Genomic DNA, 13030 nt, shown 5'->3' with positions numbered 1-13030 from the left:
AAATTGGATTTCCAGATACTTTTATCTATCGGAGGTAATGATCCTGGGATATAGAGGTAACTTAATAATATTTCACTTGCTTTTGTCTTTTTTTCTCTTGTCAGAAGTAATTTGGGCATATAACTTTGTTTTAAAATTGACATGCAGCTTTAGAAATAGTGGTAACAAGGACCCAAAGTGAAAGGCTACCCAACCTCGTCTAATATTAAAATTGGTTAAGCTCTCTGAAGTTCATCAGTGATTTCTACGATGCCTTTGGGCATAGGTAGGAGTTATTAAAAACATAAATGCTTCTTACATTTAAACTATAGCTATTTTTCTAGCTTAGAGGTAAATCTTATAGAGAAATATCTGTAAGATTGTTACTGAGAGACTGCTGTGAGTAATGAATGTAATTAAGCCTGTGTTAAAATTCTTTATTACTAAGTAGCTGTCCTTCTAACTTGATGTATGGAATCTCTGTGGACTGTATAATTTCAGGCTTATCTGGAGCAGGGAAGACCACAGTGAGCATGGCTTTGGAGGAGTACTTGGTTTGCCATGGTATTCCATGCTATACTTTGGATGGTGACAACATTCGTCAGGGTCTCAATAAAAACCTTGGCTTTAGTCCTGAAGACAGAGAAGAGAATGTTCGACGCATTGCCGAGGTCGCTAAGCTGTTTGCAGATGCCGGCTTAGTGTGCATCACCAGCTTCATATCGCCTTATACTCAGGTATGCGACTTTGCTAATTACATATATTGGGAACATGGCAAATAGTCTAAACATTAACATGTGCTTTGAGGCTAAGTCCAAATTAAAATAATTAACCTATAACATTTTTATGCTGCGGCTTTTTGAGTAAACTCATTTTTGATAAAACCTGCTATAAACCCCCTCCCCCCAAAGTGTAACCAAAGTCATTGACCTTAAGCCAATGGCCACATTATTTTAAGTTGACTTTTCAAGTCAGTGTGTCTGTAGAAAATAAGGTGTCAGACACCAGGGAAAACCTTGTTTCTTTCTTTCTTTTTTTTTTTTTAAATATATCTTTATTGATTTCAGAGAGAGGAAAGGAGAGGGAGAGAGAGAGACAGAAACATCAATGATGAGAGAGTCATTGATCAAGCCCACAACCAGGCATGTGCCCTGACCGGGAATCGAACCCCGATCGCCTGGATCCCAGGTCGACACTCAACCGCTGAGCCACGCCCAGCCGGGCAAAATCTTGTTTCTTAACATGTGTCCTACCATGTTAACTTCTTTGCTCAAAATTCTTGAGTCTCCTCTCTCATCACACTCCTCTTATTTCAGAGACCATAGCAGCATTGATTCACTCTTTTGTGTTTCTCTGAAAAAAATCATGTTTCGCACTGCCAGATGTTTGCTTCCCCCATCTGAAAGGCACTCGACTCCTCCCTGCTGTCCCTCTCTTGTCAGCATCATTCAGTCCTGTTCATGCTTTGAGACTCCGGTATCTCCTCCTGAGTACCTTTCCTTTCTCAGAACCTCAGGCTTCGTTGGATACCTGTCTTTGGTGGCCTTGGTATTGTACCTTAACACATTGGTTTGTTGTAGATCCCAGTTCCTTGGTCGGTGATGGTAATGGCAGCAGCAGTGGTAGTAATAGCAAAAATATTAGTGATAGCAGCTAACATTTATTGAACAATTACTTTGTCCTGGTAACTGTTTCAAAGTGCTTTTATATGAATTAACTCATTTAGTCTCGTCACCCAATGAGGAAGGTAGAAATGAGGAAACAGGTGTAAATTACCAAGGGCACACACTGTACCTGGTAGAGCAAGGATTTGCACCCAGACAGTGTCCCTGAAACCCATGCTCTTGCTGTCCTTTGCTGCTCCTTGGGGACTGGAACTACATTTTATTTATCTTTGTAATCTTAATGCCAACCCCCACTCCTGGAACACAGTAGATTGTATTTGTTAAATGATACCAAAGCTACTTAGGAAGCCCAGATATCAAAGAACAGGCAAGTTAGTTTAGTGATTAACGGCAGGGGCTTTGGAGTCAGACACAGTGGGCTGAAATGTCAGCTCTGCCTGTTACTGTTATGACTGTGGCCAGTTCACTTAACCTTCCTAAGCTCAGATAATGCCTGACTCCTAGGGTTGCTCTGAAGATTGCATTCAAAGCTCTCAGCACAATGGCCTGGTTTGTAATAACTATTCAGTATGTGTAATACATAATAGCACACTTCTAGTACTGTCATAAACAAATTTGGGTGGCGACTTAGACCTTAAAAACAAAACAAAACAATATGAACTGTAAGATTTATAAATAAGTATCAGGTTGAGTATTAATCCTGTAGGTTCATTAATGGAACCATGGCAGCAGTCCTAAAATGTTCTGTGAGGAGTAGCTACTTTTCTTCCTGAAATGTTGGAATCTGTGTCACTATATCAGTTTAAAGTATATTGGTAATGAAGTGTATAAACAGAATGAGAGGTGTTTAGAGCTCCTGAATCCTTGGATATAAGCCAGTTTCATAGTTACAAAGTAACAGCTATAGTCTTGCATCTTCTGGAAATCTTTGCAACTGTTGGGAAAGGAGAAAGTCAGTAACACCTGATTTGGAGAACTGCATATCTGAAAGTACATCCTGATCTGCTTTTTAGCCCCCTTGTTTCCATAGTGTGGAGCAAACCTTTTGTTGATCCAATCTCTCAAAGCACTAAGAATTAGGTTTGGACTGTGCTTAGGGCTTATCAGAATCTATGATACCATTTGGATTGAATCATATAATATAGGATATTTGCATTTTTCCATGTCACCGCTGAACTTGAGCATCTGCATTCTAAAATAAACCCTGTCATTCCTATTCTTAAGGAGTTGGTATGGTAGGTAGTCTGGTAGGAACATACAGATGTAAATAGTCGTAATAACTTTAGGCAGGTGATTAGGTAAATGCGTATTACATAAAAGGTGTGTGGAAGATTCACAAGGGAGGTACTGGAAATGAGTCATGAAGGATGAATCAGAATATACCAGTTAGACTGGAGGGAGAAGGCTATTTCAAAGAGAGGAGACAGTACAGTATTTGCAAAAGCATGAAAATGTGAGAGCATTTGGTCTTTGGGGGGACCCTATCCAGGTAGTTTGGTAAAACTGCTACGCAGGGTGAATGTGAGGGGAGATGAAGCTAGAGTGCTTTACAGAGGGCAGTGACGAACTCTGGACTGTGCAGGATTTCGCCCCACAGGTAGTTTAACAGTTTGAGATTGTGGTGGGGAATGTTTTCATTGAGTTTGCACCTTGGGAAGGTCACCCTTGAAGCCCGGAATGAGAATGGCCTGGGGGTAGAACACTGGGTAGGAGGCTTTTGCAGTGAATTTGAGCAGTGGCAATGGGAATGGAAAAGATGGGGACATATTGAAGGGCTGTTGAGCCAGTAGCAGCAGCAGGACTTGGTACCTGATTGATTATTGCTTCTAGGGGGTGGAGGATGGTGCTTCCTGAATAAAGATAGTGTGATCGAGCTAGAAAATACTGGATACAAAGGGAGAGGTTGAGTATTTCATTTTAGGTGGGTTAGATTTGAAGTGCTAATGGTGTGTTAAGTAGAGATGATCACTGAGTCATTGGAACGTTGATTCTGGAGCTCAGGAAAGTAGAATGGAGATACAGATTTAGGAATCATTCACTTCATTAGTTGAAACCTAGATAAACTTGAGTATACAGAAGAGTGTATAGAATGAGAGGAGAGCCCCTGATGGAGACTTGGGAACACTTTCATTTACAAGGACAAAACTAGCCTTAGAGCTCTGAAGGGACCTCGTGTAGAGTGAGGTGTTACTTCCATGCCTGCTCTGGCTGAGGTTGAACGTTAGGGAGAGGCCTGATGGCCCCTGCATTTGAGCTGGGCTCTGACTTAGGTTCCTCATAAAATTTAAGTGGAAGTTTCTATGGGGCATCCATTGGTTTCCCTCCTGGAATTCCCCCAATATCTCTGATTGTAAGAATTGTATGCCTTTTTAAATTGTTACGAAGAATGAGGGTGTTAATCGAATAATTTGTTTGATTTTTTTTTGGTTTGAATTTTAAAAATATAAATTAAATTTCATCTTATATGTTTTTTTACTCATCCTTGGTACTCACATTGCACCTTTGATTCCATAAGCACTTTTAATTGTTCTGCACCTGTTTTTTTTCCAAGGATCGCAACAACGCAAGGCAGATTCATGAAGGTGCAAGTTTACCTTTCTTTGAAGTATTTGTTGACGCTCCCCTGCATGTTTGTGAGCAGAGGGATGTCAAAGGGCTCTATAAAAAAGCACGGGCTGGAGAAATTAAAGGTGAGTAACGTCTTCCCCCAGTTTCTCTTTGCTTAGATACTCTATCTTAACATATCTGAGACTGACAATCTTTTTTCTAAGAGATGGGGAGTATTCGAATGTCTTGGAGCTTCTTGAGAAGAGAAAGTGGGCCTTGGTACACTGTTGTAGCTCTCAGGCCTAGCAGCGGTACCTGGCACTGTCTTCACAGTGACTGTCACTGATCAGATTGGAATTCTAATCAGAAGACAGAATTTTAGAGGGTTGGGACTTTGGGGGCTGGTGGAAACCTACTTGATATAATTAGGTGCCTAGCATTAGATGGAATATCAATGGCTAGCTGCTTCCACTTTAGTTCTTTGTTCCATTGATAATGTAGGAAACTTCAGAGCTAGTGGAAAAATGCCTTAATTATAAGCATTTTAAAAAATATCTTTATTGATTTCAGGGAGAGTAAGGGAGAGGGAGAAAGAGATAGAAACACCAATGATGAGAGAGTCATTGATCGGCTGCCTCCTGCACACCCTCCACTGGGGATCGAGCCCAAAACCCGGGCATGTGCCCTGACCAGGAATTGAACCACAATCTCCTGGATCATAGGTCGATGCTTAACTGCTGAGCCACGCCGGCTGGGCTGTTATAAGCATCTTGAGAGCAAGAACAATGTCTTGTTCTTATTTATAGCATAGTGTTTGGAATGATCAGTTATTCATTCTGTCCGCAATTATTGAATTAGATTGAATTAACATATCACTGATTCCATGAAAATATACACACTTTGCTTTTTAAGTTTTATGGTCTGCTCCAAGAGTTTCAACTGTGATGAGCATTTGGACATAGAAGGAGACATTTAGAACCCGTCTGCTGTGGTCTTTGATACCTATCATATTATTTATTTTCTAGACATCCTTTGACATTAGTCCTATTCTATTATTAATAGAAACAGAGGACATGCCAGCGTTAAAAAAAAAAAAATCAAAGATATATTACTTAGTCAGCCTTGTTTAGGAATCAGTGGTTCATGCAGGTAACTTTCGTTTACCTTCCCAGGACGGAGTGAGATAGTCTGGGACTATTGCAGGAGTTCCAGGAGCTCTGAAAAGAAAGGAAAATGCTTGTTATTCTGGGCTTCTCTGTATTTTGGACATGAGAAGGCTTTAGCAGTTGAGTCAAATTCCACCTGCTGTGGGAAGTCTAGGTCCTTGGGCAAGACTGATATCCAGCCGGGCCCCCATGGAGACTCAGTTTCATGTGTTAAGCTGGCACTTGCTTGGCTCAGAATAGGCTGCCCAACCTGAATAATTTATGACAAGGGGAGGGCCACCAGTTTCACCCTTTAACTGCTATGTCACCCCGTCCCTGTTGATGGCTGGCTTTCACTTCAGTTTGTTGTAATAGAGTTTGGCAAAGAGAAGCAAAAGGATGAAGTCTAAATCTTTCACTTATTTTAATGGTAGTTGGTTTTATTGTTTTTGCAAAGATGGATCATTGAGGGAGGTAGATTTGTCTGCCCGACTGGAGTAAGCTACTGGGAGTAGGGACAACACCTTGAACATTTTTCTACTGTTACAATTTAGCACAGTGTATGGCCCAAAGCGTAATATCTGGCAAACACATATTAAATGCTTGTTGGATGGATTCGAAGGGGGAGTGAAAATTGGATGCTCAACACACATTTATCAATGCCTTGTATTTGTTATTTGCAAAGAATATATTTGGTGCTTGGGATGTAAAGGTGAGTAAGACTGCATCCAGAATACCTTGAGTCACTTACAGTTTGCATTCTGTATCTGGGGAGTATGTTTGTATTAGTTTAGTTTTCTTTGTGTTACTTGTTTAATTTCCTGAGTGCTTCTCAATTCCTCTCTGTAGACGTTGATAAAATGTTCCTCAGGTTAAAATATGTATATGTGTGTGCGTGTGTGCACACACTTATTGTAGGCTTGCTATGGTGCTAGAGTTCCTGATTGTAGAGTTGTTTGTTTTTTAAAATTTCTCACCAGATGGCACTAAAAAAGTTCCCTATCAGTGCTGTTTCTGAGCCTTGATGGTACACATTCAAGGATGGATGGGAGTGCATACATTCAGCAGAACTTGGGATTTTTTAGGTCTTTAGGCATTTACTAAACTAAATATATGGCTCTGTCAGCCATTCTTATACCTACATTATTTTCATTATTACTGCTTAAGTAGTTATTATCTACTTAAGTATAAATATTTTTCTTAACATGTATGTGTATTATAATCACTTGCAGGATACATTAGCTTGGAAGAGAATCCCTCGACTTTTAAAATGTTAAGCCAAGTTTTCTAACGTATTGATTGTCAAGCTTTGCTGCTTTACAATTAGCATTACCTGGGGAATTTTTAAAAATCCAGTGCCAAGGCTGTCCCTAGACCAGTGAAATTAGAATCTCATGGGAGTGGGACCCAGTGAATCTAGTGTGTAGCTACATTTGAGAATCAGAGCTTAAGAACTAGCGTTTTAACCAGAATTATTCTTCCCTCACTAATTTTATTGTGACTCACCACTAAATACTGCTGGAAATATTAGTAAAGTAGAAATGTATTCCTGGATTTGGTACTTCAAGTGATACTTAGAAATACGAAATAGAAAAAGAATGAAATAAGAGGGCTGTAGACTTGTAGTGTATATTTTAGAACTCTTTCAAGAACTGTAGCTCTTAATAGTAATGATTTTTTGTTGTTGTTGTTAATCCTCACTTGAGGATATTTTTTCCATTGATTTTTAGAGAGACTGGAAGGGAGAGAGGACATGGGGGGGAGAGATAAAGAGAGAGAGAAACATCAATGTGAGAGAGACACAATTGATTGCTCCCGCACGTGCCCCAACTAGGGCTGGGGATCGAAGCTGCAACCCAGGTGCGTGTCCTTGACCGGCAATTGAACCTGCAGTTTGACGCTCTAAGTACTGAGCACACCAGCCAGGGCAATAGTAATGATTTTAAATTCATGTTTACCCTTCAATCCAAGGATGACCTAAGCATTGCAAGGCAGGCGGGCCTTGAATGACATGCATGGGGGGTGCAGAAATGTAAGACAGGAATTGCATATCTTCAGCTTAGCTAGTCCATTCTGGGGAAACATCATGTATTCTTTCTTTTCTTGGCAGATACATGGGAAAATCTAAATAGTGGTTAATAACTAAATTGATTATATTTGATTGTGGAATATATTTTGTGATATAACAGGATTATCTTCTTGATTTGTGTTTTGCTTAAGCTAATAGTAGTTGATTAGTTTTGCCTGACCACTTAAGCTGGTGGCAGAAGAGGCCTGCAGGGCTTCAGCGTGGCTTGTAGATAATCTTTGTGAATATAATGGACCGACTGATACGTGTCTGTTTCTGCATTGAGAGGAAAAAACCTTGTCAATTTTAGTTTTATTCCCAGGGCTTAGATACTATATTCTGTATTCCTGTGGAAAAATGGGGTGCTCTGATCACATGGTGTTAATTCCTTTCTTTTCACTGGCAGTTTAGGCACTTAAAAAGAAAAAAAGTGGCGGAAGTACAGTTGATCCTCATTAATTGAAAATTCCATATCTGCAGATATCTTACTCAAATTTATTTGTAACCCCCCACATGCGGATTTATGGCACTTTGGTGGTAATTCACGGACACACACAGAGTGGCAAAAATTTTAGTCACCCAGAGCACAAATTCCTAATTGAAATCAAGCAAGGTGACATTTGGCCTCTGTTTCCCCTGTCATACTGTAAAGAAGTGTCCTTTTTGTGGCTTATTTAGTGCCATGGTTTTTTCATTTTTTGTGTGCTTTTTGTTGGTGGTTTTGCTGTTTAAAGTGCCCCCAGGCCCGGTGCTGAATTGTGGTCTAGTGTTCCTAAGTGCAAGAGGGCTGGCATGTACCCTACGGAGAAATGGGTGTTAGATACGCTTCATTCCTGCAAGTGTGAGTTAGATTGCTGTTGGCCATCATTTCAGTGTTAATGAGTGAACAATATATATTAAGTAAGGTGCTTTAGACAGAACGACACATAAAACAGTTATATATTAATCAGTTGACAAAAGTTTCTTTGACAGAGGCCCATAGGGACCTAACTCCGTGATTCCTCTGTGAGCAGTGCTTCAGTGTTCACTGATTTAGTGTTTACTGCAACTTCACTGAACACAACTACTGTGCGTAACGACAATCGACTGTATGTGTGTAAAGAAGAAACAAAAGTTTAATTAGAAATCTTCCCCCAAGAAAGGAGTTTCAATACTTTAACCCTTTACCTTAGAGGGGCCAAATAAATATTAACTTCAGCATAGCAGAGACTTGCACTGATGAAAACAAGTGTAATTTATTTTTAATTTCCGCCTTCCTTTATTATCTGGTACCTTTTATAGGTTTCACTGGGATTGATTCAGAATATGAAAAACCAGAAGCCCCAGAATTGGTGCTGAAAACGGACTCCTGTGATGTAAATGACTGTGTCCAGCAAGTTGTGGAACTTCTGCAGGAACGGGTAAGGAAAGGCCAGACAGGGAATTTCCAGAGACTAATTCTGTTTATTGTATAAACATGTCCTCCAAAAAAAAGGTGGTAATATGGAGGAATATCTGTATTTTTAAATTCTTTATAGTGCTAACAGTTTCCTGTGTGTGTACATTGCTGTGTTGGGGGGATATGATGTATGTACAACATGTGAAATATCTCACCAATATCGCTCAACCCACAGGAGGCTTGAGAGCCAGTAATCTTTTATTTTACCAGTAATTTTACCACACAAGTACCTAACAGAGAGAATTCAGCCTCAGTTTATTCAGGTTTACAACTTGGCGTTATTATATTTTTTTCAGTTAAGGCACCTACGGTAGTACTGTGGGAGCCAACCTCTGCTTTGAACCTGGGAGGCCTTGGAGGGGGAGATTTCTGCGTCCTTACGTGCGTTAGCAGATCCCTGGTTTGTATCAGCTCAGGATCTTGGGCCAAGAGTTTCCTCTACCTCCCTCCCTCGGGCAGGCCATCTTTGCTTCTACCCCTCCCCCAGGAACAGTGGGCCCTGGGAGGCTTTCCTGCCCTTCCCTGTCAGCTTCAGGCTTGTGTTACGTGAACCAGGGGTACAAGGAGATGGGAAACTTTGAGGCCTGTGCACCACTGAGGAGAGCTGGCTCTCGAGCCCCCAGACCTGCCCCTGGTCTTTCTTCTGAGCACCTGCTCTAGGCCTGACTGTGAGTGCAGAACCCCTCTATCTGGGCTCCCAGTTACACTAACTAACCTGTCACAGAGTTTTAAAAACATCTTAGCTGTTTCTTCCTTTCTGCCTTCGTTGCAGTTTCCTTTTCCTCCCATGCTCTACTAAAGGGAACAGTTCATGTGTCTTGTCTTGGTGGGACTTGTCGCTCTTTGGGAGCAGTTCACGTCACTGCTGTAGCACCTTGGCTCTGGTATGGGCTCAGGGAGGTAGATGATTTCATGGATTAGCTGGCCTTTCCTTGTTACCTGATGTTCTGTTGTAGAATCTGTTCCATTTTCAGCACATTGTCTATTATTCTGCTTTTTGCTGTTGGGGTTGTTTATAGTTTTTAAAAATAAATTTGTATGAAAAGCATACATATTAATTCCATGTTATTTTTGTGGAAACTATGTTTCCAGTTCCTTTTCATCTTGATTGTATTTTTGTTTGCATTTTTTATACGTTGAATCTGTCTTTTTTTAGCTTGAGATTTGTCATATCTGTGTTAGAAAGTTTACATAATTTCATTTTCTATTAGTTTAGATTTTCTTCTTATATCTAATTAGTGATTCTTAAGTTTTTTTAATAAAACCTAAGAAATTATACTCATAGATACTCATATATAATTAGGGGGGAGTCATGAGTCTCTGAAGCCATTTTATGGATTACAGATAATTCCAGATAGTTCAGATATTTTATAAGAGATTATTAAACTTAATGTGTGATGGGTACCACAGGTCTCTCCCTCCTTCCCTTTTTTCTTTCCTTCAATTGCTAACCACTTCTTTGGACCCTACTTAAAATTGCATTCTGTAGAAGCTTTTTTTTTTTTTTTTTTTTTTTTGTAGGAGGCACATGATTTTGTTATTATTATTTTTTTAAATTTATTTTGAGAAAATTCTTTGTAAGTCTAAAAATAGCACAGAGAATTCCCGTATCTCCTTCACCCAGCTCCTCTTTATGAACTGTATTACGTGACCATAGAACATTTCTGAAGATTAAGAAATTAACCTTGGGTATAATACTGTAAACTAAAGCAAAGATTTATTTGGATTTCACAAGTTTTTCCTCTGAAGTACTTTCCTGTTCCAAGATTCAATCGATCCCACACTGTATGTAAATTGATTTTTAACCATGATTCTGTAAGATGAAAATACAGACTCATGATATCTATAAGGCATAAGACTTTGGATTTTTTTTTCTTTAGGGTTAAAAATTGAGAGTAAATGGCCACTGTACAATTTGAGGCTCCTACTGCTCGTGTTCTCTTTACCTGGTCACCCAACCTCCATTTTTGTATGCCATTTATTGCATCCTGTATTGTTTGCACAATTATCTTTCTAAAGTGTAGGCTAACATATATATATATATGTATGTGTGTGTGTGTGTGTGTATAAATTTTTATTTTTTAAACTCTAAAACATTTATTGATTTTTTTTTTCATTGTTTATAGAATTAAGGTGATTTGTGTTCAGGCTTTTCCAAAGCCTGGTTCCAAGCTGCATATTTTATTGTTGTCCTATGTATTCCATTCCGGTATTTCCTCCCTCCCTTCCTTCCACGCCATTGCTTACCTTAGTTTATGTTTTGTGGCCTTTTTTTTTTAATCCTCACCTGAGGATATTTTTTCCTTTGCTTTTCAGAGAGATTGGAAGGGGGAAGAGAGAGAGAGACGAAGGGAGGGAGAGAGAGAAAAAGAAACATTGATGTGAGAGAGGCACGTAGATCGGTTGCCTCCCGAACGTGCCCGGACCAGGGCCTGAGACTGAGCCTGCAGCCGAGGTACGTGCCCTTGACCAGAATTGAACCTGAGACCCTTCAGTCCGAGGGCCAACGCTCTGACCACTGAGCCACACCGGCTAGGGCAAGAACTTAACTCTTATTTATATCAGTTAGCCTATGATAAAATTGGTTTCCTTATACATTCTTTTGCTTAAAGTCGTTGAACCTATTGACGACTTTAAATGAGGACTTACTTATAATCACCTCTAACTTGAATTACTATGGTAGTTTCTCAAGTGGTCTTTGCTGGGTACATATATCTGTTGTTTAATTTTATTCATACAATAAACCTATGAAGTATTTCACAGATCCTAAGTAACTGGTGATGAACCTATGGCATTCTATACCTAGGATTCCAGGTGTATAAATCCCTAGGATTCATTTTCATATACCATTGGCTTTTACTTTTAAGAATGTTCTTATTCTACCTTAAGTGCAATGTAATTAAATCTACAACCAGCAAGGGTTTCTGGTTATATTAGTTTTAGACAGAGAATTTTTCTTTTGAAAAATTATTTGTTTTTAAATTAAAGCTGGGTGATGACAAAAGAAGAAATGCAAATGCCTCCTTAATGCAGTTGTCTTCTTCTGTTACCACCCTCCTTTGGGGAAAAGATATCACTTCCTATTAGCATGTGTTTCTGTATTGTACGTGGCTCATACTGTTAGTCAATTTAACAAATATTTAGTGCCATACACACTGGGCATTACTGTAAACACGGGTCGTGGCAGTGAATTAAACAGTAAAAAATTCCTTTCTCATGGACCTTAATTTTTAGTTTTTATCACCATTATTTGTAGTTTCAGATGAGAATGATAATATATAAATTCATTAATTTTTTTTTTTATAACGTGATGTGGAATTTAAAAATCCTGTTGAAGGAAGACTACACATACACACACATAATGACTCCTTCTGTTCTGGAATGTATCCACTGGTTTTTCTCAACAAAGTTGAATCTTAAATGAGCATTAGGGCACATGGGAGACCTGTGAGCGCCTGGCGTTCAGCTCAGAGTTTACGGTTAGTTGGTGATCGAGGAGTACGTCTGCCTGCTGCACCCTTCCTGCAAGGTGACTCTCCATAACAGACTTCTCCCTGGTGGTCTGGGTGGCAGATGCGTCCGCTTCATTGTCATCACAAAGGCATTTGTGACCGTTTTCCAAAGGTGGGTTATGCGGGCTCATGGAGTGGAGTTCAGATACAGGTTGGGAGGTGAAGAGGTTGAATGTGTGGAGTGCAGAGGTGTTTTAAAGCAAGGAAGAATAACCAGTCATTGTAGCTTTCTGGTGTGTGCGTTGAGTGGGGATGTGAAGACTAGAGGTTCTACGTTACCCCTGTTGTGTGTAAGAATAGTAACTGTGTGCTAGAAGCAATTGTCATTGGCAAAGGTGGAAACCATCAACAGGAACTCCCATTTGTTGAATTCTTACCATGTACAAGGCCCTGTATTAGGCACTACAATAGCAATATTGCGTTTAATTTGTATTAAAACTCTGGGAAGTAGTTATAATTATTCTCATTTAACTGATAAGGAAACTGATTCAGGGAGGGGAGGTGGTTTGTCCCAGGGTAGTTCAGTCGGGTTGCGTAGGATTGGAGTGCAGTCTGATAGATTCTGCAGTCCACACCCTGTCTTTCTACTGCACTGCCTTTCCTAATATCTACATGCTTTCAGTTTCTAGTTTATTTCTGAAATGTGAATCTTTTCTTTAACTCTTTTTCACATTCCTTTGCCATTTGTTCCCTAAGTGTAGTTGGCATTAAGAAAT

General features: G+C 39.7%; 1 protein-coding gene across 3 annotated transcripts in view; it reads left to right on the top strand.

The window, feature by feature from the left end:
- The window catches only part of PAPSS1 (3'-phosphoadenosine 5'-phosphosulfate synthase 1), an 81184-nt gene that overhangs the window by 13808 nt on the left and 54346 nt on the right, over positions 1–13030 (top strand). For all 3 annotated transcript variants that reach the window (XM_081144402.1, XM_081144401.1, XM_081144400.1), the window contains exons 3-5: positions 481–716; positions 4156–4294; positions 8646–8764. In XM_081144402.1, the coding sequence (XP_081000528.1) occupies positions 481–716; positions 4156–4294; positions 8646–8764 (494 nt within the window). The remainder of the gene's footprint in view (positions 1–480; positions 717–4155; positions 4295–8645; positions 8765–13030) is intronic.

Source organism: Miniopterus schreibersii (genome assembly GCF_964146895.1).
Source record: "Miniopterus schreibersii genome assembly, chromosome: 1".
In the NCBI taxonomy this organism is placed as follows: Eukaryota; Metazoa; Chordata; class Mammalia; order Chiroptera; family Miniopteridae; genus Miniopterus; species Miniopterus schreibersii.
Note: the sequence above shows the minus strand (reverse complement) of the source record. Positions and strands in the feature narration are given on the sequence as shown.